Source organism: Heterodontus francisci, chromosome 15 (genome assembly GCF_036365525.1).
Source record: "Heterodontus francisci isolate sHetFra1 chromosome 15, sHetFra1.hap1, whole genome shotgun sequence".
NCBI classification, from domain to species: Eukaryota; Metazoa; Chordata; class Chondrichthyes; order Heterodontiformes; family Heterodontidae; genus Heterodontus; species Heterodontus francisci.
This window is the reverse complement of record NC_090385.1, coordinates 19,496,484-19,523,359: the sequence shown is the minus strand read 5'-3', so window position 1 is coordinate 19,523,359 and position 26,876 is coordinate 19,496,484. Positions and strand designations below refer to the sequence as shown.

The 26,876-nt window shown below is 41.2% G+C and overlaps 1 protein-coding gene across 1 annotated transcript in view; it reads right to left on the bottom strand.

The window, feature by feature from the left end:
- Positions 1-6,154: 6,154 nt before the first annotated feature.
- Positions 6,155-26,876, bottom strand: part of steep1 (STING1 ER exit protein 1) — a 38,192-nt gene continuing 17,470 nt past the window's right edge. The window contains exons 5-7 of the mRNA XM_068047209.1: positions 15,049-15,138; positions 9,082-9,174; positions 6,155-8,024 (exon numbers count right to left, since the gene is read on the bottom strand). Coding sequence (XP_067903310.1) covers positions 7,962-8,024; positions 9,082-9,174; positions 15,049-15,138 — 246 coding nt within the window. The 3' untranslated portion in view covers positions 6,155-7,961. The remainder of the gene's footprint in view (positions 8,025-9,081; positions 9,175-15,048; positions 15,139-26,876) is intronic.

The window sequence follows — 26,876 nt, the reverse complement described above, 5'->3', positions numbered from 1 at the left end:
GGGTATATGGGTTCTTAGGCTAGGCAATCCTCCTACCATTGGCATCAAGGCCTGCTCTACACTGCCCATACCCAGACCAGACACACCACCAACCCTCCTCTGCACTGCACTGCACATCCAGATAAATTACATCAAAACTGCCTCTATCCAGTCCAAGTGCCCCCCACCCCCACAAACAATACTTAAAATCTGGCCAAGACACATCTCCAAGGCTCCGCAGTATTATCTCAATACTGTCTGTATTCAGGTCAGATGCACATCATTAGCCAGTTCATTAATTACATTTTCCAAACAAAATGATTGCATCACATGAGTGAGTGAATTAATTGCTTGTATCTTATCTGGTTAGGTTTCTGTGTTGTTTAAATAAATTAAACTAACCATGAGTTATATTTTCTGTGCAACAGCAAGAATCGTGCTGTCACTATACATGTTTGTTGTCTCTCAGTTTTAGTGTGAGCTCTCAGTACCTGTGTGATTAGGTCTGAGTGCACCATTGATGAGGAAATTCTTTACCACAGCCACTGTGGCATTATACATAAAACTGGGCATGTATAGATATTGTTTTTAACATTCTGAAGAAGCAATACTGAGCTGTGTACAAAAGCTCCAATGATAAATTGTGAGTTTCTGTCTTTATTGCATTTAGGAGATTCTCAAGTTTTAAATTATGATAAAAATGCCATGTAATACTCAAACAGATGCCATATAAAAGTGAAAGTTTACATTATTAGAAGGTGTACTTGTGAGTTGGGATGCTATTAGAATAATTTGCACTTTTCCCAAGGTTTGCTTCCCTGTCCTTGTGCACAAATGACTATTATAGTAGGGATTTCCCATATAAAGACAATGTTCTGTGTTCAGCTATGAACTGTGTGTAGATTTTGTCCCTTTCACATCTGAGGAAGCATATTTGGCCCTCCTGATTGTCATGTTGGAAAATATTTGTAACTCTTTCACACTGAGTGAAATCGAGTAACAATGGTAGTAGGCAATAAAAGCAAAATACTGCGGATGCTGGAAATCTGAAATAAAAACAAGAAATGCTGGAACCACCCAGCAGGTCTGGCAGCATCTGTGGAAAGATGCTTTCCGCAGATGCTGCCAGACCTGCTGAATGGTAGTAGGCAAGTGGGTTCGGCCCATCAATATACTAATAACCCATACACCATGAAAAGGCATGGACAGGTACCTGTGATTCCTCATGCAGGGAGTTCCTGATCTCGGTCTGTTTGGGGAGCTGGAACGAAGGAAAACTTATTCATTGAAAAAGCAAATAAGACCCCCCACCCCCGTGCCACTCTCATGCATCTTCTAGTGTCTAGTTATATAACGTTGGCAGACACAGCAGCACAGACTTTCTCACCACCCAATCAGTCAGGAAATGATGAACAGGTAGTACTCTTGCCTCTGATTCAGTCACCACCCATTCAGTCAGGAAATGATGAACAGGTAGTACTCTTGCCTCTGATTCTGATGTTAATGGGTTTAAGCCCCTTTCCAGAAACTTAACCAAATAATCTATGCAGTACTGAGGGAGTGCTGTCCTGTTGGAACTGCCGTTTTTCAGATGAAATGTTAAAGCAAGGTCCTATCTGTTCTCAGGTGAACGTAAAAGGTCCCATGGTACTTTCTGAAGAGCAGCAGGGGAGATCTCACCAGTGACCTGGCCAATATTTATTCCTCAACCAACACCACGAAAAATGGATTCCAGTAACTCACCCTACTTGCCTGCACTATTTGGCTAATTACACTGAGTTCATATAATCTGATGGTAGAATTTTCCAGTTCATATACAAAGAGCAAATACATAAATGTCACTTTAACAGTTACACTCAAAATCCTTAACTGACCACCCAGTGCCACAAAAGTTTTCGTCCAGGAAACCTATTATTTTATCAGTTTTTCTAAGTTCCGTTTCTATACATGTTCTTCCTTCCCTGCATCTTCACTGTATTCAACATCAAGAATAATTGTACCCTCTTATGCTATTACTCATTTCTGTCCCAGGAACACTCAATTGTAGAATTCCTTCAGTCCTTCCTATAATCTACAGCCTTTAAAACACAAGCTTACTTTCACCAGATCGCTTGATTTATTCTGCTTTTATACCTTTCAGTCTTGGTAGTATTTGGCACTATGCGTTTTGGCCATCCTATACTCTGAACATAATTGGTCCAGGTCTCTCCGAAGATAACAGTCTGCTTTCTACTCATTATCTGTCCATAAAACTATCAGAAAACTAACACTACTACAGACACCCTGGAGATATCTTGGAATAATCATATAAATAAGAATAGATATTCTACCCAATACAAGGGAACAGGGAACTTGTCTCTGACTGCACTTTTTATGTTGCTAATAACTATTTGTAATTGACAAGTGCTCATTCTCAGCATGATGGCTCCTTGCAAAACAATATTTTCCCTTAGAACCAATGAAAAGAGAACACAGTAACAGCTCCTTATGGCAGTTTGATACCAATGAACGCAGAGCTAAAGAAGTTAAAGCACAGGAGGTCATGCAGCCGGTCATGTCTGTGCCACTTCTTTGCTGGAGTAATCCAAAATTAATCACATTGTTTTGCTCTCTTCCCACGGCTCAACATTTTTCTCTGCTTCAAATATTTATCTATAGCTAAATATAGCTTGCTAAGCTTTCTTTCTCCAGCCGAAAAAAGATGCTGTCATAGATGTACATGCAGTTTCTTTTCCTTCAATTTCTTTTGGACAGAGAAATAAATACTGATCATCAATAGGATCATTCTGAAATAAACCAGCTAAGAAACTTGAGACGTTCAAAAAGGTCCAAGGTGTCGTTGAATAGATTTTTTAAAAATTCATTCACGGGATTTGGGCATCACTGGCAAGGCCAGCATTCATTGCCCATCCATAATTGCCCTTGAAAAGGTGGTGGTGAGTTGCCGTCTTGAACCACTGCAGTCCTTTGGGTGTAGTTACACCTAGAGCTGTTCGGAAGGGAGTTCCAGGATTTTGACCCAGTGGCAGTGGGGAATGGTGATATATTTCCAAGACAGGGTGGAGCGTGACTTGGTGTGGAATTTGCAGGTGGTGGGGTTCCCATGCATCTGCTACCCTTGTTCTTCTAGGTGGTAGAGGTCACGAGTTTGGAAGGTGCTGTTAAAGGAACTGGACGAGTTACTGCAGTGCATCTTGATGGTATTTTACCTAATTCAAATAATGCTGGACAAAGAGCATCTGTTACCCATCACACATTACAAATCAGAAACTATCCGACTTCCCAGCAGGTTTCAATTGGAAGTAGAATTGATGTAGGGACAAGAATATTCTGCTGGCAGCTACCAGGGCAGGATGTAAATGGGTTTGACTGTGACATCCACTATGGTAAAATAGATTGCCTTTATTCTTGTCTTGATGTGAAGCATGATCACGTGGCTGGGAAACTGTCGAGTGCCTGAAGTTTGTGGAAATGCAATCAACCACAGTCAGCATTGGCAGGAAAGGTGGGGAGAATATTGGATGGAAAAATACATTTTATAGTAACTCTGGAGGAGGAAGGCAGATTTGTTTCCAAATAGAACTCGTGACATGAACTAATCTGCTAAAAGGAAATTTTTTGCTAGTAAATCCAAACATTATTTGACACAGCTATAATGACTAATCCCTAATGATAAATTTAGTCAAGACATGTACACCAGTCGGGCCAAATGATTCCGAGCCTTTTGTGATGGCTGCCTCTGCTGTTTGCATATATTCCACCAACAATTTTATAATTTTTGTGCTTGTAAATGACATCACCCAATGTTCAAGGATCACAAGGCAAAACAATAATGAAAAAGATCCAATGAGCAAAAATGTCAAATGTACAGATTTGTTTAAGTGACTATGCATCAGTATTGGAGAATGGAGCATATCTCCCACGTTTGGTCCCAGTATTATGCACTCTCAGATCATAAGCAAAGCTCCTTTATTCAAATTCAATAAGATGCCTGAGCATTAACCATAGTACAACACACTCTACAGTACTAAGCTTCCTAATTTGTACAGCAGCTAACTTAACTGAAAAAGACTAGAAATTTACATTGAAATGTTTACTGCTTTATATGGCACACCTACCCAACTAGAATTTGGACTGAGATTGGTCAGATTAATTTCATGCAAAACTGTATTGCTCATAGACAAAATTCCAGAGGTGAACCCATTGTACCATTCACAGACTAGAGAGCTAACTTGATGTCCATGTTCAAGTGGAAAATTAAGGACAAGTTTAGGAAGTAAATTCCAATTTCCTATCTCATTTTAACTTCTGTCCTTTAGTGTATTTCTTGCATTCTTAATCAAAGTTGCTTGCTTACATCTGCATTTGTCTATCTCTTCTTTCAAAGAAAGGATATCAGCCTGGTAGTACTTAAAAATGGCTGGGGAAGTTTTGCAGGTTCTAACCATAGTGTAAATTTTGCCTGCATAAGGTGCTCAAGATTTCCTGAAGGAAATACTCTGCTTCTCTTTCCACAGATGCTGCCAGACCTGCTGAGTGAATCCAGCATTTCTTGTTTTTGTTGTGCTGGAAATATACAAGTCAGTCTGCATCCATAAAAAGAGAAATTAACTTTCCAGATGTAAGACTTTGTCAGATCTGAAATCTCAAAAGGTAAGCAAGCTTTTCAGTTGAGCTAGGGAATAAAAGATCAGGAGGGAGAAATGATAGCCCAATTCAGAGTGTAGGTTAAGGGTCAAATTACCTGGAAACTACTAAATCGCGATTTTGGACATTATCAAATCCCTTCAATTTCATTCACCCTTCCAGCACACACGACATAGATTACATGGAATTCACAACAAAGAAACAGGCCATTTAGCCCAATTAGTCTACGTCGCTCTTTATGTGCCTCCCATCCTTCCTCATCTAACTCGATTAGCATAATCCATAATTCCCTTCTCTGTCGTTTCCTTTTCTACCTTTCCCTTAAATAATCTATACTATGCACCTCAACTACTCAATGTGATAACAAGTATAACATTCTCACCACTCTCTGGGTACAAAATTTTCTTCTGAATTCCCCATTTGATTTCTTGGTGGCTATCTTACATTGGTGACCTCTATTTTTTTTGCTCCACAAGTGGAAATACAAGGCTGAATTTTATTAGTCTTCTAGGGATGGGCAGGGAGGCGGGAGGGCCCATAAAATAGCGAGGGCAGAGGTTAAGTGCCCATCGCCTTCCCAATGTCATTCAATTTTGTTAGTTGCGGGAAAGGCCAAGTATGGCCTTCCCGCCCACAGGTCAATTGAGGCAATTAATGGCCACTTAAAGGCCTCTTCCCGCTACTGCTGGCATTTTACCAGCAGCAGGGGGCATCCGCCACACGGGGAGGCCACCTGGCAACACCAGGTGGCCTCCCTGCGGGTTGGGGATGGGCCCTCCAGCTTGGGCAATCTATGGCCCACGGACGGTCCCCGGTAGCAAAGGCTACCCCTGTGCTGAAATTCACCCCCCCCACAAAACAACCACCCTTAACAACCTCCCCCTTTTCACCACCCACCCCCCCACCACTGATTGGCTGGCAGCACTTGAAGGTGGGATCCCCATCCTTAACGGGATAGAGACCTGGCACTGGGCAGTTAACTGCCTGAGCACTGCAAAATGCAGCCAAGGATCCCCAAAACTGCCGAGGCGAGGCGCCCTTTGTTTTCTGGCCTGCTGTCGGGACACCCATCGCCTGCATAAAATCCAGCCCACACTCGGTGTCTACTTTATTACTGCCTTCCATAATTTAAAAAGACCTCTACTAGGTCACCCCTCAGTCTTCTCTTTTCAACCCAGCCTGTTCATCCTTTCCTCATTAGGTATAAACTTGCAGTTCTGGTAACATCGGCATAAATCTTTTTGGGTTCTAATACTGAGGTATTCTAATATGATTAATTAATTTTCTTGGTGTTGATCTACTTTCACCCAATTTGAGCTTTGAATCATTTCTGAACTATTTACCATTACCAAATTTTAAATGTCAAAACTTGCAGAACTTTTGCACATCATCTGAAAACTAGCCAAAAAGTCATATCCACTATAATTCACATCATATTTTTACAGAAAGCTTTTACAGTGTTATTTCCCCACAGCAGTCGACTGAACAGGATTTCTCCAGAAAAAAAAACCAATAGCAGTAACAAAAATAAATCCAACTCATTTATTAAAGTGATTTATTGTAAAATGGTTAGAATGTTCCACTTAATACAAAACACTGGAGAAAAATTGTGTTTTTTTTTAAAAAACACAAGTGAACTGACTGAAACTGGCACCATTTGGAGAGTATGGATTACAGTATCTCAGACAGATACTAACAATGCAGCTCCCTTCCAGCTTCTCACAGGGTTCTCTCTCGGTAAAGCAGCCTGTTGCAAATGTCATTTTCTACCCATCCATTTCTGAATGCTCCCATTACTTTGGAACAATTTATTTAATGTTCAAGCAAAAATATACCTTATTTCCCACACAATCCCAAGGATGTAAATGAAGAGAGAGGAAATCATTTTGAATTGTTGTATTTCAAGCTAATCCACCACCCCCACACAAAAAGAATACTGAAAACATAAAGCATTTGAAACAGCAATTTAAAGTTTCATAAGAAAATATGTGATGGTTCTGGTGAAATGTCCCATCCAAAAAATATTTTTCTTTCAGATGCTGATTTTCAGTATTGCTTCTTTTTAATTCAGATTTCCAGCATTCCTGGTTTTACCTCACTAAAGATGAATATAGGTACTTTTGAAATCAGATCTCATTTTTAATATGAATGTCAGAGCTGGCCACTGTACAATGTAGTCACATTTTCATTAAACGCTTTGAGTTCAGTGAAGTTTTTTAGGCAAGTGCCCACATTAAAATCAATACTGTCAAGCAGATGCCATAAACTTTTTATTTAAAAAGAACTAATGTAAAAATGTTTTTTTTAGTAATGGGGAATGTTAGCAGGTCTGAATGTTTTCTTGCGCATGATGAAGTGATTCCTTATGTTACAAGGCCAAATTAGATAGTTAGCATTCTTCACTTTGAAGGAACATTAACTCAGGTTGGTTATATGGTTAAAAGTTTTAAAATTAGGAAATAGTTGCATGCAGTAGTATTGGTTAAGATATTCAAAATGGATAGTGTTAGTGGAATTAGAAGACTTACCTATAAAATACCCAAAGAATGGGGTACGATACCCTCTGAAAAAGGGCACTGGTACTGGTAGCCATACAACAGGGCTAGGTGGTCATTCCTCAAGTGTGAGCTAATACAGTGTATGCCTCGGTAGCTTATTCAACCACAAGGAGCATCACACATAATGATCACACGTGCACACTTTTCAACAGGGGGTCTCTGGATACCAATCAGAAATAGGACTCTGTGTAATTTTCAGCTCTTCCCCCAACCCAGGGATAATAAAGCCAATTATAGCACACAACAGGGATAACACCATCTCTGCTGTGCTTTCAAAGGATGACAGAGAGTGGACGTTCCTGCTTTTCCATGTATAACACAGCAAAATAACCATGAACAATAGGAGACCAGAAAACATGCCACCTGAGGCAAAGGATTTTAAGGAGATAGAACTGTAAAGCTGTTTGAGGGAGTGAAGAAAATAATTTATAAAAATATAGATACACAAACACATTTGTCTACTGTTTATCTAACAATATATCTATAATATTGCAGATGTGTTTAGATCACTATAGTACAACTGCAAATATCAAAATGCAAGACAGTCCCCTTGCTCATACATAAAGCCACGTTAATGTAAAAGTCAATAATTCTCAAACATACAAATTCTTCCTTTTCCTTATCCATCCTTACCCTCCACCACAGACAACATGCAGGAAGGTACAATGACCCTGCTTAGGTTAACAGCTGGTCTATTAAATGATAGAATCCCTGTGAAGATGGTCAGTTGGGCACAAGGGATTGTGGGAGGAATCCACCAGCAGTCTATGAAAGTGCTCATTTGAACTGATTATCGATCAGGGTACCTTTCATCTTGGCTTTCTTAGCCTCCAACTCTGCCTATAAAGAAAGGAAAACACTAAGCTTTACACAGGAAACTTAAACCCACCTCTTCAATGAAACCAATAACCATAAATCAATTGACGAGAGTTAAGCTGCTGTTTTTTTTTGCATTTACATTAATACTATGGATTTACAATAATTTGCAGCCATGAATGCTACAGGTGCCAGGGGGTCAGTTTATTTTTGATGAATTTGTTTCTCAACAACAAAAAATATATAGTTTATATGTTATATGTTTTATTTCCTGAAATGAGATCTAAGAATGAAATCCAACAATAGCATAATCTGAGCATGCAGTGAGTATGCACTCGCCGTCAATTCCAAGAACCTTCTGCTATTTGTTGATTTCTGTGAGAGGAAAGGGGAGAAAAGCTTGTGCGCACTAGCTGTCAAGACTGAGCGAAGAAAGGTCACATTCATATTTGCGGAATACCACTGGCATGTGGCCCAGCAACAAAATTCCAGCTGGATTACTGGATATTGCAATGCTGCGCGAGTGGGCTTCCAACACTAAAGATATCTCCCATGAGCTGTGAAAATACTTGTGTTCTTTCTTTTTTTAAATGGCATTACACTCCAGGAACATTTATTTATTTATTTAGAGATACAGCACTGAAACAGGCCCTTCAGCCCACCGAGTCTGTGCTGACCAACAACCACCCATTTATACTAATCTTACATTAACCCCATATTCCTACCACATCCCCACAATTCCCCTACCTATACTAGGGGCAATTTATAATGGCCAATTTACCGGTCAACCTGCAAGTCTTTGGCTGTGAGAGGAAACCGGAGCACCCGGCGAAAACCCACACAGTCACAGGGAGAACTTGCAAACTCCGCACAGGCAGTACCCAGAATTGAACCCGGGTCACTGGAGCTGTGAGGCTGCGGTGCTAACCACAGTGCCACCCAATTTTAATTTATTTTACAGGTTTCAGTTTATGCTGAGATTTTCTGCAGGTTCTGACTATACAAAAAACTGAGCCTGAACTTGGACGAACGGATCTTTCACACTTCATGTAAGCAGTGGTAAAATTGCTAATGCTCATACCAGTTCCTGCAGTCTCTTCTTGCTCATGCCTTTCCTTTCCAACTGCTTCTCAATCACTTTGGCGTTTTGTGCGTAGGAATCAGCAATCTCCCTCTGTCAAATACACAAAACACAAGTTAACAGCATTTAGTGACAATTTCTAATTCTGACATTCATACAGATTTGGCTTGCTGTGAGTTTCTTGTTCTGAATCCATGACCGATGAAGATTTTCAATGAACAAAGGTAATTTGTTTAATCAAATCTACCCTTTCACTAGATGTGATTTGAATGGTAATGTATACTGTTCAAATTATTGGAGACAAGTATCATCCTCTGGAACTCCTGTATTGCCTAGCACACAATTACTGCAGATTTGACCGAGCTCTGTAAGTAGCTATCTCTTTCTCTTGATGGGTGTTGATGAATGGTGCAGAAAGGCCCAAGGGGGAAATTCATCCAAATACACATTCATATATTCTTAGATTTATAAACTTTTCAGATATGTTCTTAAAATGCAACTGGACATTAGGGACATCTTATCTCAAGCTGGCAGACAGCAGCAGTCCTTACATCACCTAGAACTGACTAGTTTTAGCCTCTTTGGTCTAACTGGATAAACAGCTGTCCAGTCTGAAGAAGAAAAGGTTATCACCACGGCTGATTGGGAGTGGGGATATTCTGCTATCTCAGGTCAAGATTATCAATTGCAATCCGTCAAAATCTCACAAGATGCCACAAATATAATTCAACAAACAGTATTCATCCTCCTACAATGAAATACAACGTCAGAAAATACATGAGCTAAAGTAAATTAAATGCATTCCCTCATCCACGCCTTTGTTACCTCTAGACTCAACTATTCCAACGCACTCATTGCCGGGATTCAACTCTACCCTCTGTAAACTTGAGGTATCCAAAACTCTGCTGCCCATGTTCTAAATCACATCAAGTCCCATTTGCCCTGTGCTCACTGACCAACACTGGCCTCCAGTTGAGTAATGCCACAATTTTAAAATTCTCATTCTTAATTTCAAATCCCTCCATGCCCTTCAATCCCTATCTTTAGAATCTCCTCCAGCCTCACAGCCCTCTGCGATATCTGCGCTCCTTTAATTATGGTCTCTTAAGCATCTCTAAATTGCTCCATCACTGGTGGCGTATCAACCGCTAAGGCCCTAAACACGGAATTCCCTCCCTAAGCCTCTCCACCTCTCTGCTTTCCTTTCCTCCTTTAAGACGCTCCTTAAAACTTCCTTCTTTGACCAGGCTTTTGGTCGTCAGCCCTAAAGTCTCCTTACATGGCTTGGTGTCAAATTGTGGACAGAATTTCCTGTTCTTAGGCCCTGCTGGAACGGCAGGATCATTTGGGTATCAGGAAAGCGTTTTACTAATTAGTGGGCTATGCTGCGTCTCTTTCCGAGCCATGGCATTAGCACTCTGGGTTCCCTGACCAATCAGGAAGGGTGGGAGGGATGACGTGTCCATTCTGTGAAAGGAAGCATGACATGGGTTAGAATGGCTCATTAGCACTTGGATTTCTGAGGCTGCAGCAATGTCAGGAATGGAGGAGACTGGAAAGGCTGTTCCCCAGGTCTCTCATTTTACCTGGAGAGCCTGCTCCTTGTTTTCAAATTCCTCCAAAGCTTCCCTGCTCCCTATCTCTGGAATATCCTCCAGTGCCAGACCTTCCAAAATATCTGGGCTCAACTAATTCTGGCCTCTTGAGCATCCCCAATTTTAACTGCTCCACCATTGGTGCCTATGCTTTCAGTTGTCTAGGCTCCAAGCTCTGGAATTCCCTCCCTAAACCTCTCCACCTCTCTACTTGTCTTCCTTTAAGACCTTCCTTAAAACCTATCTCTTTGACCAAGCTGCCCCAATATCTCCTTATGTGGCTTGGTATCAAATTGTGTTTGATAAAGCTCTTGTGAAGCGCCTTGTGATGTTTTACTACATTAAAGGTGTTACATAAATACAAACTGTTGTTTTTGTTGTTAATGTGGAAAAAGTGTTAGTTAGGCAAAGGAAAACATATGGGCATAAATCATTTTTGTTAGTGGTATGAACGACTCAGAAATAATGAGACACTTATAAGTAGAGGTTTCATTTGGTAGAATAGAAATTACATGGAAGAGTGAAACTAACAATAGAGTCATAGAGAGATACAGCACTGAAATGGGCCCTTCGGCCCACCGAGTCTGTGCCGACCATCAACCACCCATTTCTATTAATCCGACATTAATTCCATATTTCCTGCCACATCCCCACCTTCCCTCAATTCTCCTACCACCTACCTACACTACGGGCAATTTACAATGGCCAATTTACCTATCAACCTGCACGTCTTTGGCTGTGGGAGGAAACCGGAGCATCCGGCGGAAACCCACGCGGTCACAGGGAGAACTTGCAAACTCCGCATAAGATAACTAAGTAAGGGAGTTATACTTGAGTTCTGATGAAAGGTCATCGGCCTGAAAGGTTAAATTGTATCTCTCTCTACAGATGCTGCCAGAGCTGAGTATTTCCAGTATTTTTTTTTATTCAAGGGTTATACTCACTTGCTGAAATGGGAAAAAGGTCTCGTTAAGTAAGGAAAACTAAAGTAATAGGGATGTCAATTAAATTTTTCTTACGTGGAATTTTATTTTATTAATGATGTAATACAGAATTGCACACACTGTCATGTAGATGAAGTAAGAGAAATGCGTAAAAACTGGTATTGATAATGACTCTTTTGATTCATAAAGGCCCAACGTACTGAGCTCAGAACTGTAACACGTTTGAGTCCCTCAATCATACCAGCAGGATCAGTTGTAACCATTGCCTTCTAATTGTAAGTTTAAGTATGCACTGTATACTTAGCAAATCTATTACACCTGATTTTCACTAGTCAAACATGATCTAACTTCCAAAAATCAATGTTAACTCTCTGATTAGTTCATACTTTTATTCAGTTACTCGGTATCTATTGGTAGATTCCAGTTGGTTCCCCACAATTGATATTAAACTGGCAGGTCTATAAGTTTTCGGGTTTCTCCCCATCTCCCTCTTAAATAATGGAGTGACATCTGCAATTTTCCAATTCTAAAGCCACAATTCCTGAATCTAGAGTTTTGGAAAATGGAACTGCAATCTCCTCACAAATTTCTTTTAATACTCTGGAGTGGAAACCATTAGATGCTGCAGATTTGTCCATTAACGTCCCTTTAAAATTATGAAAGGTTTTGACAGACTAGACACAGAGAGAGTGTTTCCATTTACCGCAAAGACCAATACTAGAGGCCACCAATATAAGAATCACCAAGAAATTAAATAGGGAATTCAGAAGAATTTTTTTTATCTAGAGAGTGGTGAGAATGTGAAACTTACGACCACAGGGAGTAGTTGAGGTGAATAGTTATGGATATATTTAAAGGGAAGCTGGATAAGCATACAAAGGAGAAGGGAATAGAAGCTTATATCGATGGACTTGGATGAGGGAAGATGGGAGGAAGCTCAAGTAGACCAGGCATGCTGGCATGGACTGGTTGGGCCAAATGGTCTGTTATTGTGCTGTATATTCTATGTAATTCTAAGTCGCATTTTTAAAAATTATATTAAATCCACCAAGTTGCTCTCCTTGACTTATTTTTAAATTCCCTTGCACCACTGATATTTTGTCCTCTTCCTCCACCGAATAAACTGATACAAAATATTAATTTAACAAGTCTGCCATTTCCATGTTGTCCATTAAAGTCTTGTTTGCATCTGTCTTTAATGGGCCCACATTTCCCTTAATCACTGTTTCCCTCAATAAATTTGTAAAACCTTTTGCTGTAAATTTTGATATTCCTTGCAAGTTTTTTTTCTCATATACCCTTTTGCACCTCTTATTACTTTCTTTGCATCCCTTTGTTGCTTTTGATAGCTCTCCCCAGTCCACTGTTTTTTGCAACTATGTAAGCTTGACACTACCTCTTACTTCATTTGTTGACAATGGCTCCTTAACTGCATGTGCGGAGCCTTTACCTTTTACGGGTTTTGCATTATACCAAAAACTTCTTTGTATACTTCCCAATGTTTATCTGTAGGCTTACTCGTCAACAGTACAGTTCAATTTACAACGATATATTAACTAGTGTGAGGTGATGCATTTTGGCAGAAGGAATAGGGAGAGGCAATATATACTTAATGGCACAATTCTAAAGAGTGTGCAGGAACAGAGGGACTGGGGGTGCATGTGCATCGATCTTTGAAGGTGGCAGGACGTATTAAGAGAATGGTTAGTAAAGCATATGGGATCTTGGGCATTGAGTAGAAAAGCAGGAAGGTTATGCTGAACCTTTACAAAGCTCTGGTTAGGCTCCAACTGGAGTATTGCACCCAGTCCTTGAGAGGGTCCAGAGGAGATTTATCAGAATGATGCTCGGGATGGGGGGATTTTAGTTAAAAAGTTTGGTTGGAAAAACTGGCGTAGTTCTCCTTGGAGCGTAGGAGATTGAGGGGAGATTTAATGGAGATGAACAAGATTATGACAGGCTTAGATAAGTTAGACAAGGAAAAGCTGTTCCCATTAGCTAATGGTACAAGGACTAGGGGACACATATTGAAGGTTTTGGGCAAGAGATGCAGGGGAAATATGAACAAGAACTTTTTTTTACATAGCGGGTGGTAATGACCTGGGAGACTCTGCCCATAAGGATGGTGGAAGTGGAGTGAATCAATGACTTCAAAAGGAAATTGGATGGCCACTTGAAGGAAATAAACATGCAGGATTATGGGGATCGAGCAGGGGAATGGGACTAACTAGATGTCTCCGTGGAGAGCCGACATGGACTGAATGGGCTGAATGGCCTCCTTCTGTGCCATAAATGACTCTATGACGACTTTAAATTCATTCCTGATTCATTCAAAGCTTGCCTTAAATTTAAAACCTTGGTTTGCGGCTCTTCCTGCTCCCACTCAAACCTAATATCAAATTCAATCATGAGGGTCACTCATATAATGTTCCCCATCATCAGCTTGTTAACTAATTCTGGTTGATTACCCACCATGAAATCTAGTACAGTATGGTTTCATCTAGAGTCCAAAACACCTGTTTTAGAAAACTGTCCTAAATACATTTGAGAAGTTCATTGCCTTTACGACTTGAGCGGTTATGCTTTTCGCAATCCATGCAGAAATTAAAATCTCCTGACTGTGTAACAACCCATGAAAGAAAAGTTTTTAAAAATGTATTCTTGGGACATGGGGTGGGTCGCTGGCAAGGCCGGCATTTATTGACCATCCTTAGTTGTCCCAGAGGACGATGTTACAGATGTGTGGCTTACCAGATCTCTTCAGTGGGTAGTTAAGTCAACCACATTGGTGTGGGACTGGAGCACTATTTGAAACAAAAAAAAACTTTTAATTACTAAAATCTCAGGACGTATGTGACACACCCTGCCGGTTAAGCCATGAGGGGTTCAAGGCATGCAATCTCAGGCAATAATTTTTCTTGTTTTGAAGACTAGCAATGGGGGCAAGGGAACAAAAGAGAGGTTGGAGAACCATAGTTAAGTTTATTTTACCTGGGCAAAGATGCTTTTACAAAATAATGGAAGATTTAAGATTCAACTGGAATAAACATTAAACTGACAGCTCTGTAGTTTACTGGTTTCTCCCTCACTTCTTAAATATTGGAGTGACATTTGCATTTTTCTGATCCAATTCATGTTGTTTCTATGAGGCCATGCTAATCATTTATTTTCTTAAAGAATGAATGGGAAAACTTAAATTAAGATATTTTTAAAAATCACTAAACAAGAATGGATGTTAATAATGGATATTAACTATTGATATGACAATCCAGGAAATGTTTTAAAGATTATATTATTATGCATTAATATCTGTCAATGTTAAATATAGCTTCAGTGTTCAATCTGATTTCTAACTAACAAACAACACAGAAGCAATCACTCGCAGCATATCAGTCTAAGGAAGGTTTTTGTTCTTTAACGGAACTCACTGCTTCAATCTCCTCCTCCTCCTCATCAATGGTGGACACAGTGACGGAGCTGAATTTACCCATGTCTTTGGTCCTCTTTGTCATCATCACCTGTGGAAGCAGAAACCCAAAGGATCAGAATCAGTAATTAAGGCATATTCTGCTTGATGTTTTAAAAGAAAACTGTGCAGCAATTTAATGAAACAATCTTTTCCGTTTAAAAAAAAACAGGTCTGGAAAGGGCATATTTACTTTTTTTAAATATTTATTTCTCAAGTAACAAATGCTATGTTATTTTTCTCTTTTTTTTCAGGTTCCTCTTTGTTGAGCAACCTGCATCAAACTTCAGCCAAGGCAGTTTTTAATGCAGAGGATCACCCCCACACAAGAGCAGTCTTGAGCAGGTACACTGTCCTCAGATATACTAACTAATTTCCCTCCATGAGTTTCAAGTCTTTGATCATAGTTTTCCTCCAATGGCATAGCTATGATCAGGAAAACTACAAGACCAGACCTGTGCACCATCACTCCAGGACGCAGAATATGGGAGCACAAGCCAGGGTGTGCTTCACTTTCTAGCTGAAATATATTTAACATAATGTATATTGTGTAGTATATTTGCAATGTGCTGTGTGGCATAAATACAAAAAATCCAGTGAACATACAGAGTTTTTATGGCTAGCATGACTGAAAGGTGCAACTTAAATTATTTTCCAAATGGAGTATAAAATTCATGGACATGATGCAGCAAAACTATGGATTTTACAATAAAGCAATATGGTATATACCCCAACAATTCACTGCTAAAAAGAACAACAGTGAATATATTATGCCAGAGTTGGCAGCAATCCCAGAATGGTGAGATAGAGCTTCAACCTCAATGCTGCAACATCTTTACTACCCTTTTATTCAGGTCAAGGGACCTGTACAGCAATTGCTCCATAGCTGTTGAATATATTACACACGCGTACACACATACTCATGCACACGCGCGCACATACATGGTCAAAAGGCAAAAACATCCAGTTTGTGAGTCAAATAATCATCCTACCCCACTCCTCCAGATTACTACCACTCCAACAACATCTGAACAAAAATAATAGCTGAACGAATAGGAACATTTTGCTTTTCATTAGAAATGCTTAAAAGTGGAAACATTTTCCCTTTATCCTAGACTTGACTATTCAAACGCACACCTGGCTGATCTCCCACATTCTATCCTTCATAAACTTGAGGTTCTCCAAAACTCTGCTGCCCATGTCTTAACTCATACCAAATCCCGTTCACCTATCACCCCTGTGTTCGCTGACTTACAATGTCAAGCAACGTCTTCATTTTAAAATTCTCAACCTTGTTTTCAAATCCCTCTATGGCATCGCCCCTCCCTATCTCTGTAATCTCCTCCAGTCCTACAACCCTCTGAGATTTCTGTGCTCATCTAATTCTGGCCTCGAGCAGCCCTGATTTTATCGCTCCACCATTGCTAACCGCATTTTTGTTTGCCTTGAACCTAAACTCTGGAATTCCCTCCCTATACCTCTCCACCTCACTTTCCTCCTTTAAGACGCATCTTAAAACCTGCCTCTTTGACAAAGCTTTGGGTCACCTGACCTAAAAGCTGGAATTTTACACCCCCCTCGGGAGTAGGCTGGGAGACGGGGGCATAAAATCAAGCGGGAGGCTGGGGCGCCGTTCCTGTTGGCTACCTACCCCCGCTGCTATTTTACCAGCAGTGGGGCAGGTGGCAAACGGCCCATCCACCCCAGGCCACTGAGGCCCTCAAGCGGCCAATTAATTGTCACTTAAGGGCCTCCTCCCACCGCCAGTATCTTACCAGAAGCGGGTGGGCACTTCTGCACCTGAGGAGGCCACCCAGTAATACTAGGCGGCCTCCTTGTGGGCCGGGGGTGGGGGGTGGGAGGGAGGGGCCTCCTGATCAGGTACCCTGTGTCCCCACCCCGATCAGGAGGGCCTACCCAGCAGCACAGGTAAAACTACCCAACCTGTCTTACAGTCCGACCCCCTCACCCCCAACCCCTCGCCGGGGCCCAGCTGATTGTCCCCAGCGAGGCCCGAAACCCACTTACCTTTCTGAAGAGTGACGTCCTTCGCTTTCGTCTTGCTGGGTGCAGACCCAGCAGTGGCCACCACTCCCAGTGGCACTGCTGGGTCTGAGAAGCTGCCGGCCAATCTGAGGGCCAGCAGCTCTTGGAGATGGGACTTGCTGCCTCAGAGGAGCAGAAGTCCCGACCAAGGCTGATTAAGAACGTGGACCATGAAAAATTGCAGCGTGGTTTCCAGGCCTGGCAGAGGCAGGCTCACCCCCAACTTTTTAGCTAGTGGTTGGGGTCACCATCTGAATGTAAAATTCCAATCAGTATCTCCTTATGTGGCTCAGTGTCATATTTTGTGTTATACTGCTTCTGTGAAGCACCTTGCTTTATTACACTGAAGGTGCTATATAAATGTAAATTGTTGTTATTATTCACTGTGCCAGGTACCTCACAAAAATGGGCTTCCTGGTTGGAAAAGGCATCTTCAGACAAAGTCTCCAGCTGATCCACTTCCTGCCAGCTACTGCTGATTAGAGTAGAGATGGATAGCCTTCTCCGATAAAATATAGAGCGCATGTCCTCACAGGAAGAAATGTTCGCAATATTTTTATTTTTCCAGTAGTTCTGCCAAAATACTTTTAGCTTAAACTTCTCTTGCTCCCAAAGCACTAGTCATCTTTAATGTTCAACATGCATAATGATAGTACGAATGAAAATGGATATTGGAAAAAAACAGATGTAATTCAATGCTATATGTTGATCGCACAATGCGCCCAGATTGCTGCCACGGAAAACGGAAACAAGCACCCTACATCACATTCCTTGCATTGATTAGCTGCCATTTGCAGAAAACTGGAGGGCAAGTATATGTGCTGAATGTGCGCTACAACACATTTGAGTTATAATTCTTACTATTGATGAAAGATGCAACTGTTAATCAATCCATTAATGCTAATGTCAAACTCCACCAAAATATGCAAGAGATTTTCAAAAATTATGAACTTGTAAAAGTTTCCTTTGTACTTTTTAAAAAAACTTTTGGATTCATTTCTATGAAGCTCTGCCACTTCTCATCCCAGCAGACAATGTTCACAGCTCGCAGGACGAGCAAACCACCTCCTTCAAGGCCTCTGCCCTTACCCTTTTGTAACTTGGCACCGTGCAGTGGCTGTAATCCGTCTGAATGATTCGTTCAGTGTTTTTTGTCCTGTTAGGAAGTGACCTGTATCAACTTCTCACTTCGCCCTCTTTTGGCTAAGCCAAAACCACAAACTTACCATGTTAGGAACATGTAGGCAGCAAAGGTGTGACCTACCACTGGAGGTGAAAAAGGGAAGACAAGATTGTGAAATGATAGCCCATCACGTGACAATTTTGGCCCATCCATAAGAATAATTTTCTAATTATATAGATATCTAACTGATATCACTGCATAAGTAAAATATAATCTATAAATTCAGCCCATGTAACATTACTGAAATCATAAGGTAGCCCCACTAAAGAGATTTTAAGTTCTTCAGGGAGATGGAAAGATATGTTTTTAAAGTTATAAAAATATTAGCAAAATCTCAAGTTATTATTATAATTTGGCTACAAAATTGAAAATAAATGTTTAAGAAAGTTTACTATCCTGTCTCCCGTTCTGTGGAGTCTTCCAATTACAGTATACAGTCACTTATACTATTTTAAAAGTGCAACCAACAACAAATGCATAACTCTCCTCCCACAACCGTACTTAGAAATATAACTGGCTTAACTGATTTAATTTGATTCAGCAAAAGCAGAAACCCACTTGTTAGATGTAAAATGAATTGGTAGGCTCCAGATAGCCAGTATCAAACCACTCTTACAAAATGTATACAGCAACATAAACACAGCTAATTACTTACACAAGATTGATGCAACATTCCTGTTGATCTATACTAATGAAATCTGCTGAAGGCCATATCCTCTGAGGAACAGTATTTGTTTTTATGAACTGTCGCTCGGTTTAAAAGAATATTTCATTTTAATTTTCAGTTACACAGTGGGTTCACTCAAACATTCTTTCCATTTTGGGTGTTCCAACTTTACATGTTAGTAATATTCAAAGCCAGATTTCAGATAAAAATAATCACATTTTTTATGTAGGCGCCAATTGTTCCCAACATCTATTCAATTTTTATTTGGAATGTATCAATGTGAGGATCATCAGTGAAGGAAATGAAACATACTTGCTTCCATTTCTTGTGTTAGCATGAAGCACTTAGAGGCTGGGTGCACAGAGAGATGCAGAGGCAAGTTCCCTCCATGTTGCTTCAATGTGCCTTAACTCCACCCTCAACCCAATATTGCCACTTCCTACACAAGCCATGACAATTGAATTTTGATCTTGCAATTTGGCAACTTTGTACAATGGATGAGTTTGCCTCATAGTCGCTCTACATATAAACCTTAGCACTGGCAGAGAAAACTTTCATCCTAGCATTTTGAAAAGAAAAACAAGACTTGCATTATATAACCCCATATCATATCTCTCAACCCTTCTTAAAGTGCTACACGTACAATAAATGACTCTGAAATGCAGTGACTGTCGTTATGGTGCCAAACTTGCAGGTGCATTCAAACTTAGGTCCAAGAAAAGAGCTCAAACAAACTGCACCATGGCCATTGTCTTTCTAGCTAATATTCTTTGTCAAGTTTCTACTGAACACCGTTTTAGGGCATGATTCATTAAATGCTGAGTGATACTAAAAAGCTCTTTCAAGTGGCCAATATTTGTGAGCAAGCCTCGTTAGTGTCAGTAGTCTAACTTACAACAAGTCATCACAATCAAATATAAATCTGACCTCATGTGCACTTGCAGACAGAGATCAGAAGCTGGAACACCTCGCCAATTTTCACCTCTTAAGCTTGGCGATACTGAGCCAAATGCAGCATCCTTACTACACCAAGATCAGTTAACTCAACACAGGAAATCATCCTTGGGTCCTCCATGATCTGTATAGGTTATTTACTCACTGAAAAAACTTGCTGACCCACAAGGTGCGTCTTCTCAGTCTTTTCAAATGTCAAAATACAAATATTCTTATTGTCAAACATTTGCAACAATGATTTTTTCCAACTTCTGAAACCCAACCATTGGAAAATAGGATCAGGAAAAAATGTTGAATAAAGAACATTTCTTAAATTGAATAACATTTAGAACAAAAAAATGTTTCTTCAGTATATAAGCGAGGCAAAGAATTTTCCAAAATTCAGCTACAGATCATTTTCCTGCAAGTCTAGAATAATGAGGTAATGACTGTTAATCCTCCTGCATTAATACCATTGTGTATCAAGGGTATGGAATACAATCATCAATTAAAAGTATTTCTTTGGTTCAATTATTTATCTTAACGCAGAAAACCATTTCCTGCTATGACAATGAGTTGAAACTATGCAAGAGTATTTCAGCTTACTGATCAGATATTTCAGTAGCATGTACCTAAACTACAGTGATTGCTTGCAGTATTATATTCCTGACCAACATTTTTTAAAATACAAAACAAAAATAAGAATTACTTCTGTACAGAAAACTTGGTTTTGGGTCAATTCCTTAATACAAAGTAGTATGTGTCATTGTAAGAAAATAATTAGCAACCATGAATAAACATTTTCTGGAGTAAAATACACTAATATGCATATTGAAATTATTCAAGACCATTAGATTGAAAATTACTGTGAAAGCTTCCTCCCACTCTACTTCATCTATCATCTACTTCATCCATCTGCATATCCTTCTATTCCTTTCTCCCTATGTACTTATCTAGCTTCCCCTTAAAAGGTTATTTGCCTCAAATACTCCTTGTTGCAGCGAGTTCCACATTCTAGCCACTCCTTGTTGAGGTGTGCAAAGGAAACCCGACCTAAGTCCGAATGCTGGACCTGCAAACCCAACATGACCCGAACCAGACACATGCCGTCGGACCCCGTCGGGGGTCAGGTCGGGTAGCAGACCTTTACCCATGTACTGATGTAAAGGCCTGCCACCCGATCCGACCCCGACGGGTCCCAACGACATGTTGAGTTCGGGTTGGGTGGGGTCGGACTTCCGGGTCCGGAATTCGGGCTCGCGTCAGGTTTCCTTTGCACACCTCTAACTCCTTGGATAAAAAAAGTTTCTCCTGAATTCTTGATTGGATTTATTAGTGACTATCTTATATTTATGGACCATCCCTAAGTGGCGACATCTCCTTCCTTTTCAAACCTCCATAAAAGGGACCTCTGTTAGGTCGATGCTCCTTCATCGCTTTTCAAGAGAAAAAAGTCCCAGTCTGTTCAGTCTTTCCTGATAGTAATAATCTGTGAGTTCTGGTGTCATCCTTGCAAATCTTTCTTTCACCTTGTCCAGTGCTTCTATATAATTTTGGTAATAATATGGTGGCTAGATCTGTACTCAGTACTCAATACTTTTAATGATTTATGAATGCGTGCCCCTATAGCCCATTGCTCCTCTATCATACTTAGACTCTCATTTTTCACGGAGTATGTGGCTTCCTATTTCTCCTACCAAAATGCACTATTTAGCAAATATTTCATCCCTTTATATTTACAAAGCATCGTGGGCATCCCTAGGGTAGTAAATTACTATCGTTCCAACTTTTTTTCCTCACTTTAAATCCAATACTGGCTTCCTGAAAAAGAGACAAAGGCCAGAATTTTACGCTGGACAGACGGGAGCTGGACTCCGACGTAAATGTCGGTGCCGCTCCCGCTCAGCCTGGAGATTCATCCCGTATTTTACGGGTCCCCAGGCTTCAATTGGCCCAAGGCGGGACTTCCACCCACTTGAGGAGGAGGTTCCGCCTCAGTGAGCTGCCGGCCAATCAGCGGGAGCGGTGGCCACTGCTGAGACTGCAGCCCAGCTGACTGAGGAGGACGCAATGGAACCGGGACAGAAGGTAAGTTTGGGCAGCCTCACCAGGGGAATCGGCCGTGCCCTGGTGAGGCTAGGGTGGTCGTTTGGGGGAGGGGGGCATCTTGGATCTTGGGGTTGGGAGGCGGGGACGGCCCTCAATCGGGCACCCTGTGCCTGATTGCCAGGCCCCGCCCCCCCCCCACCCCCCACCCCAGGATGCAGAAAGACCAACAGCTATAGCTGGGTGGCCTTTCACGTCCCCAGCACACCCGCTTGCCACGGGTAAAATACCCATGGAAGCGGGCAAGTGGTCGTTAAGTGGCCACTTAAGGGTCTTGATTGGCCTTGGGCGGGCCGCTTCTCACACCCCCCCCCCCCCACTGCCGCCGGACCTCCGTAAACTTGGTCGGAGGCGGAATTGGGGCGGTTAGGCCTCCTGGAGCCTACCGCTCAATTTTACGCCGCCACCATCCGACCAGCTGGGGCGGTGTAAAATTCCGGCCTAAAAGTTTGAAAGGAATCCTGTATTTTGGTTCCAAGATCTAAAAGTGCGCAAACAGGTGCTACAGTTCTATGAATTGAATTTAAAAACAAAATTCTGAGGGGCATTACAGGTTAATACACATCTGAAAGAGAAACAGAAGTTAATGTTTCAATGAGACTCTTCATTAGACACCTGAAATGAAAAAGAGTGCTTCCCTCTCTTGGGTGCTGACTGATATGCTGTGCATTCCAGCATTTTCCAGTGTATACTTTTGAATTCCAGAACTTTTACTTCCACAAAGTGGGATACGGAGCCTAGGCAGGTAGATGAAGTTGAGATACAGATTAGCCTTGATCTAACTGAATGGTGGAGCAGGCATAAGGGGCTGAGAGGCCTACTTTGGCTCCTGATGAACTATTTGATCTGAGGCTAGTTTCCTTTTTTGTGCTGAACAAAAACCCAATTAATCCATGCTAGCTAGGACTTTGAGAAACAGTCTTAAGGGTTTTTTGTAGCAAATGTAAATCATACTTTCAGCACACTAGACACAATATAAACAAATCCACTCAACTGGTACAAACAGGGATCTAGATTAGATTAGAGATACAGCACTGAAACAGGCCCTTCGGCCCACCGAGTCTGTGCTGAACATCAACCACCCATTTATACTAATCCTACACTAATCCCATATTCCTACCAAACATCCCCACCTGTCCCTATATTTCCCTACCACCTACCTATACTAGTGACAATTTATAATGGCCAATTTACCTATCAACCTGCAAGTCTTTTGGCTTGTGGGAGGAAACCGGAGCACCCGGAGAAAACCCACACAGACACAGGGAGAACTTGCAAACTCCACACAGGCAGTACCCGGAATCGAACCCCGGTCCCTGGAGCTGTGAGGCTGCGGTGCTAACCACTGCGCCACTCATCCTATTGAGAACTTGACACCAGGGATTGTTCATCAGGTGGAAGGGCTTATAGGATTGCTGTGATGCAAGTGAAGAATGGCTGCTGATTATATATAGCTTTACTATTTGCAGTTAGTCAACTTCAAGTGTTTTATTTGCTGAAGTGAACACTTTTGAAGTCCCATGAAAAGTTAAATGCAGAACCTAAGTTAGTCTAAACTAATTTGATGTAGGTAACAATCGCACAATGTGCTTACAGTATTGGGTTGGGAAGATGTGCATTTTCCACCTCCTATTGTTGATTTATGGTTTGGAACTGTTCCACCAACAGCAGAAGGGAAAAAAATGTTACTGAAAGCAAAGAATAAAGTAGTTGCCACTCTTACTGCAACCAAAATATTTTTCAGAGGACTTGCTGGTGTGCATGGCTCCTCTATTTCGCTCTTAATTTCTTTAATAATTAATAATGGCACCCAATGCACATATGCAAGATTTTGAACAGTTGTGAGAAGGCACTTTTAGACAACTAAATTATTGGAGGAACCAGGAGGCTGTGGAGCCCCTCAAAAAGGGATTTATTTGCAGCAGGAATGGAAAAACAGGAAGCAAGTAGCAAACAGCCAGGCTGGCTGCAACTACAGCATTAATTCTTTGTCTGCCTATTCTTCAAAACCCAAGGTCCCTTTTTTTGGATTCATTATATTGAACAGGGAACATCGGGGATGGAGGGTGGGGTGTAAATAATGCATTGATTTGGCTCTTGTTTACTACTACAAACAAGGTGTCATTACCAGCAGAGAAGAACGTCAGGAACAAAGCAAACATCCGCAGAATCTCAGCAATAGATTAAAAACACCCTTGGAGACAAGTTCAACTTGCCCGGGACAAGTCTCTAAGCTGTGTAGCTCTCAGTCAAGATGCCTTTAATTATTTTCCCATAATGCAGTTTGACTGGTGGCATCCGAAAGCAGTCCATCACAACTTGTTTCAAACTCAATTCTTCGAAACACACAATCCTCAACATTCTAACGTAATAACATCTTTGAGAATAATTGAATATACTATCATCTCACACAAACTGTAAAACCAATGAACACTAGCTCTCCCAATGGTTCTGTTAATATTTGTACCACTGAGTATGCAGTTCAGTCATACACACAGGAAGGTCCCAAGTTTATTTCCCATTCTTCGCTACGTTAGCTAGTTACAGCAATGGTGAGATGTTACTTAAATAGCCTCAGTATCCCTGGACTAAGGTGAAAACGTCATCAGGATACCTCTCATTTGTTATCCAGTAACCCATAGTGGAAAGCATGCACAACATTAACTGGCAGCATTTGATGGAGTATGATATCAAGGAGCCCTTGCCAAATTGAAGTCAATGGGAATCTCCACTGGTTGGAGTCATACCTAGTACAGAGAAAGATGGTTGTGGTTGTTGGAGGCCAATCATCTCAGTCCCAGGACACTGCTGCAGCAGTTCCTCAGGGTAGTGCCCTAAGCTGATGAATGTACAATGTTCAGTACCATTCACAACTCCTCAGATACTGAAGCAGTCTCTGTCCATATGCAGCAAGATCTGGACAACATTGGGCTACGTGGCAAATAACATTCGTGCCACACAAGTGCCAGGCAATGACCATCTCCAACAAGAGAGAATCTAACCATTTCCCCATGGCATTGGCATTACCATCACTGAATTCACCATTATCAACATCCTGGGGGGATACCATTGACCAGAAATTGAATTGGAACAGTCACATAAATATTATGGCTACAAGAGCAAGTCAGAGGCTGGGAATTCTGCAGGGGGTAACCCCGCCTTCTGACTCCCCAAAGTCTGTCCACAAGACACATGTCAGCAGTGTGATGGAATACTCTCTACTTGCCTGGATGAAGCTGGACAAAGCAGCCCGCTTGATCGGCACTCCATCCACCAACTTAAACATTCACCTCCTCCATCACGGATGCACAGTGGCAGCATTCTGTACCATATACAAGATGCACTGCAGCAACTCACCACACCTCCTTCTACAGCATCTTCCAAACCCACGACCTCTTCTGAGACGGACAAGGGCAGCAGACGTGTGGGAAGACCATGACCTGCAAGCTCCCCTCCAAGCCACACACCATCCTAACTTGGAAATATATCACTGTTCCTGGATCAAAATCCTGAAATTCTTTCCCTAACAGCACTGTGAGTGTATCCACACCAGATGGAGTGCAGCAGTTCAAGGAGGCAGCTCAACACCACCCTATCAAGGGCAATTAGGGATGGGTAACAAATACTGGCCTTGCCAGCAATGCCCACATTCCATGAAATGAATAAGAAAATTTGATGATGGGTTCATGATTGGCTGCGATGCCCTGCATGGCTTGCAAATGAAATGTGCTCATTACCCTGTGGTACTGTGCCCCAACCAATACCTTCAGTGAAGAGCAGAAGCAGAAAAACTTTTTTTTCCCTGTTGGGGGTGGGGTGTGCAGGGAGAGGTCCGAGGGAAGAAGGGAGACCATCAACAATTTTCTACATGCTCCAATGGGCCGCAACACATGGTTGAAAACCTCAATGTCTCTAACAGTCATTCCATGCCTTTTTCCCTCCCGCCCCATTTGCTGTTTGAAGTTTCGGAAAGGTTCCGATGATAGGCTTTCCTTACACCTCCCCTTCTCCAGGGCATTCCCTTACTGCCATAGTCCTTAATATTGTTGCCATTCCTACCACACAAGATGAAATTTTAATTGAAACCTGTTTCATGTACAAATGTCACCCTGCTCCTTATAGAAATAAAAATTGAACAGACATATTGCTAGCTGAAACACATGTGAAAGAGGGTGTGTTATCTCACACTGCATTAGGCTGCTGTCTGCTTGATTTAAGTTTACTTTATCAACACAGGGCATTAGGGACAATTTCTAAATGTACCACTATCAAAAGATTCTGTTTTCGTACAAGAAGGAGCAGTTGAGGTAACTGGATTAACAATGAGGATTACACATTACAATTTAAAAACGTAATACAAAAACAACATTTACCTCCCATATTTATTTGGGACAGTTAGGACCTCCCCCTCCCTTGTCTGATGAGTCAAGAGCAATAAACTCTGCTACCAGGAATGTATATCCTTCAGCTCGCCAGACCAAGTAATTACTTGAGCACACATCAGGGTAAGAATGTGGGTACACTAAGATTTTCTACCAGACAACTTTACATGGTTTGTTTAGGCAATATAAAAGAGTGAGAAGCAAAAAAAAAAACCATACTGTGCAATCTGCATAAATTTAGGGTCAATTTTTTTTCATTGTTTCTCCTGAGGAGTCTTTGTTTTGAATAACATTTACAAGTTTTGGCAAGAATAAAATATCCTAAATTACTTTTAAAAAGAATCATTCCGCTAGACTGGAGGCTTTACCTCAGTCCACGCACAACATCTAAAAGGAATATTCCCAGAGCATTAGATATAAAAATCACAACCTGCGAATTCACTAAGTCAGCTGCTATGGCAAAAATTCTACTA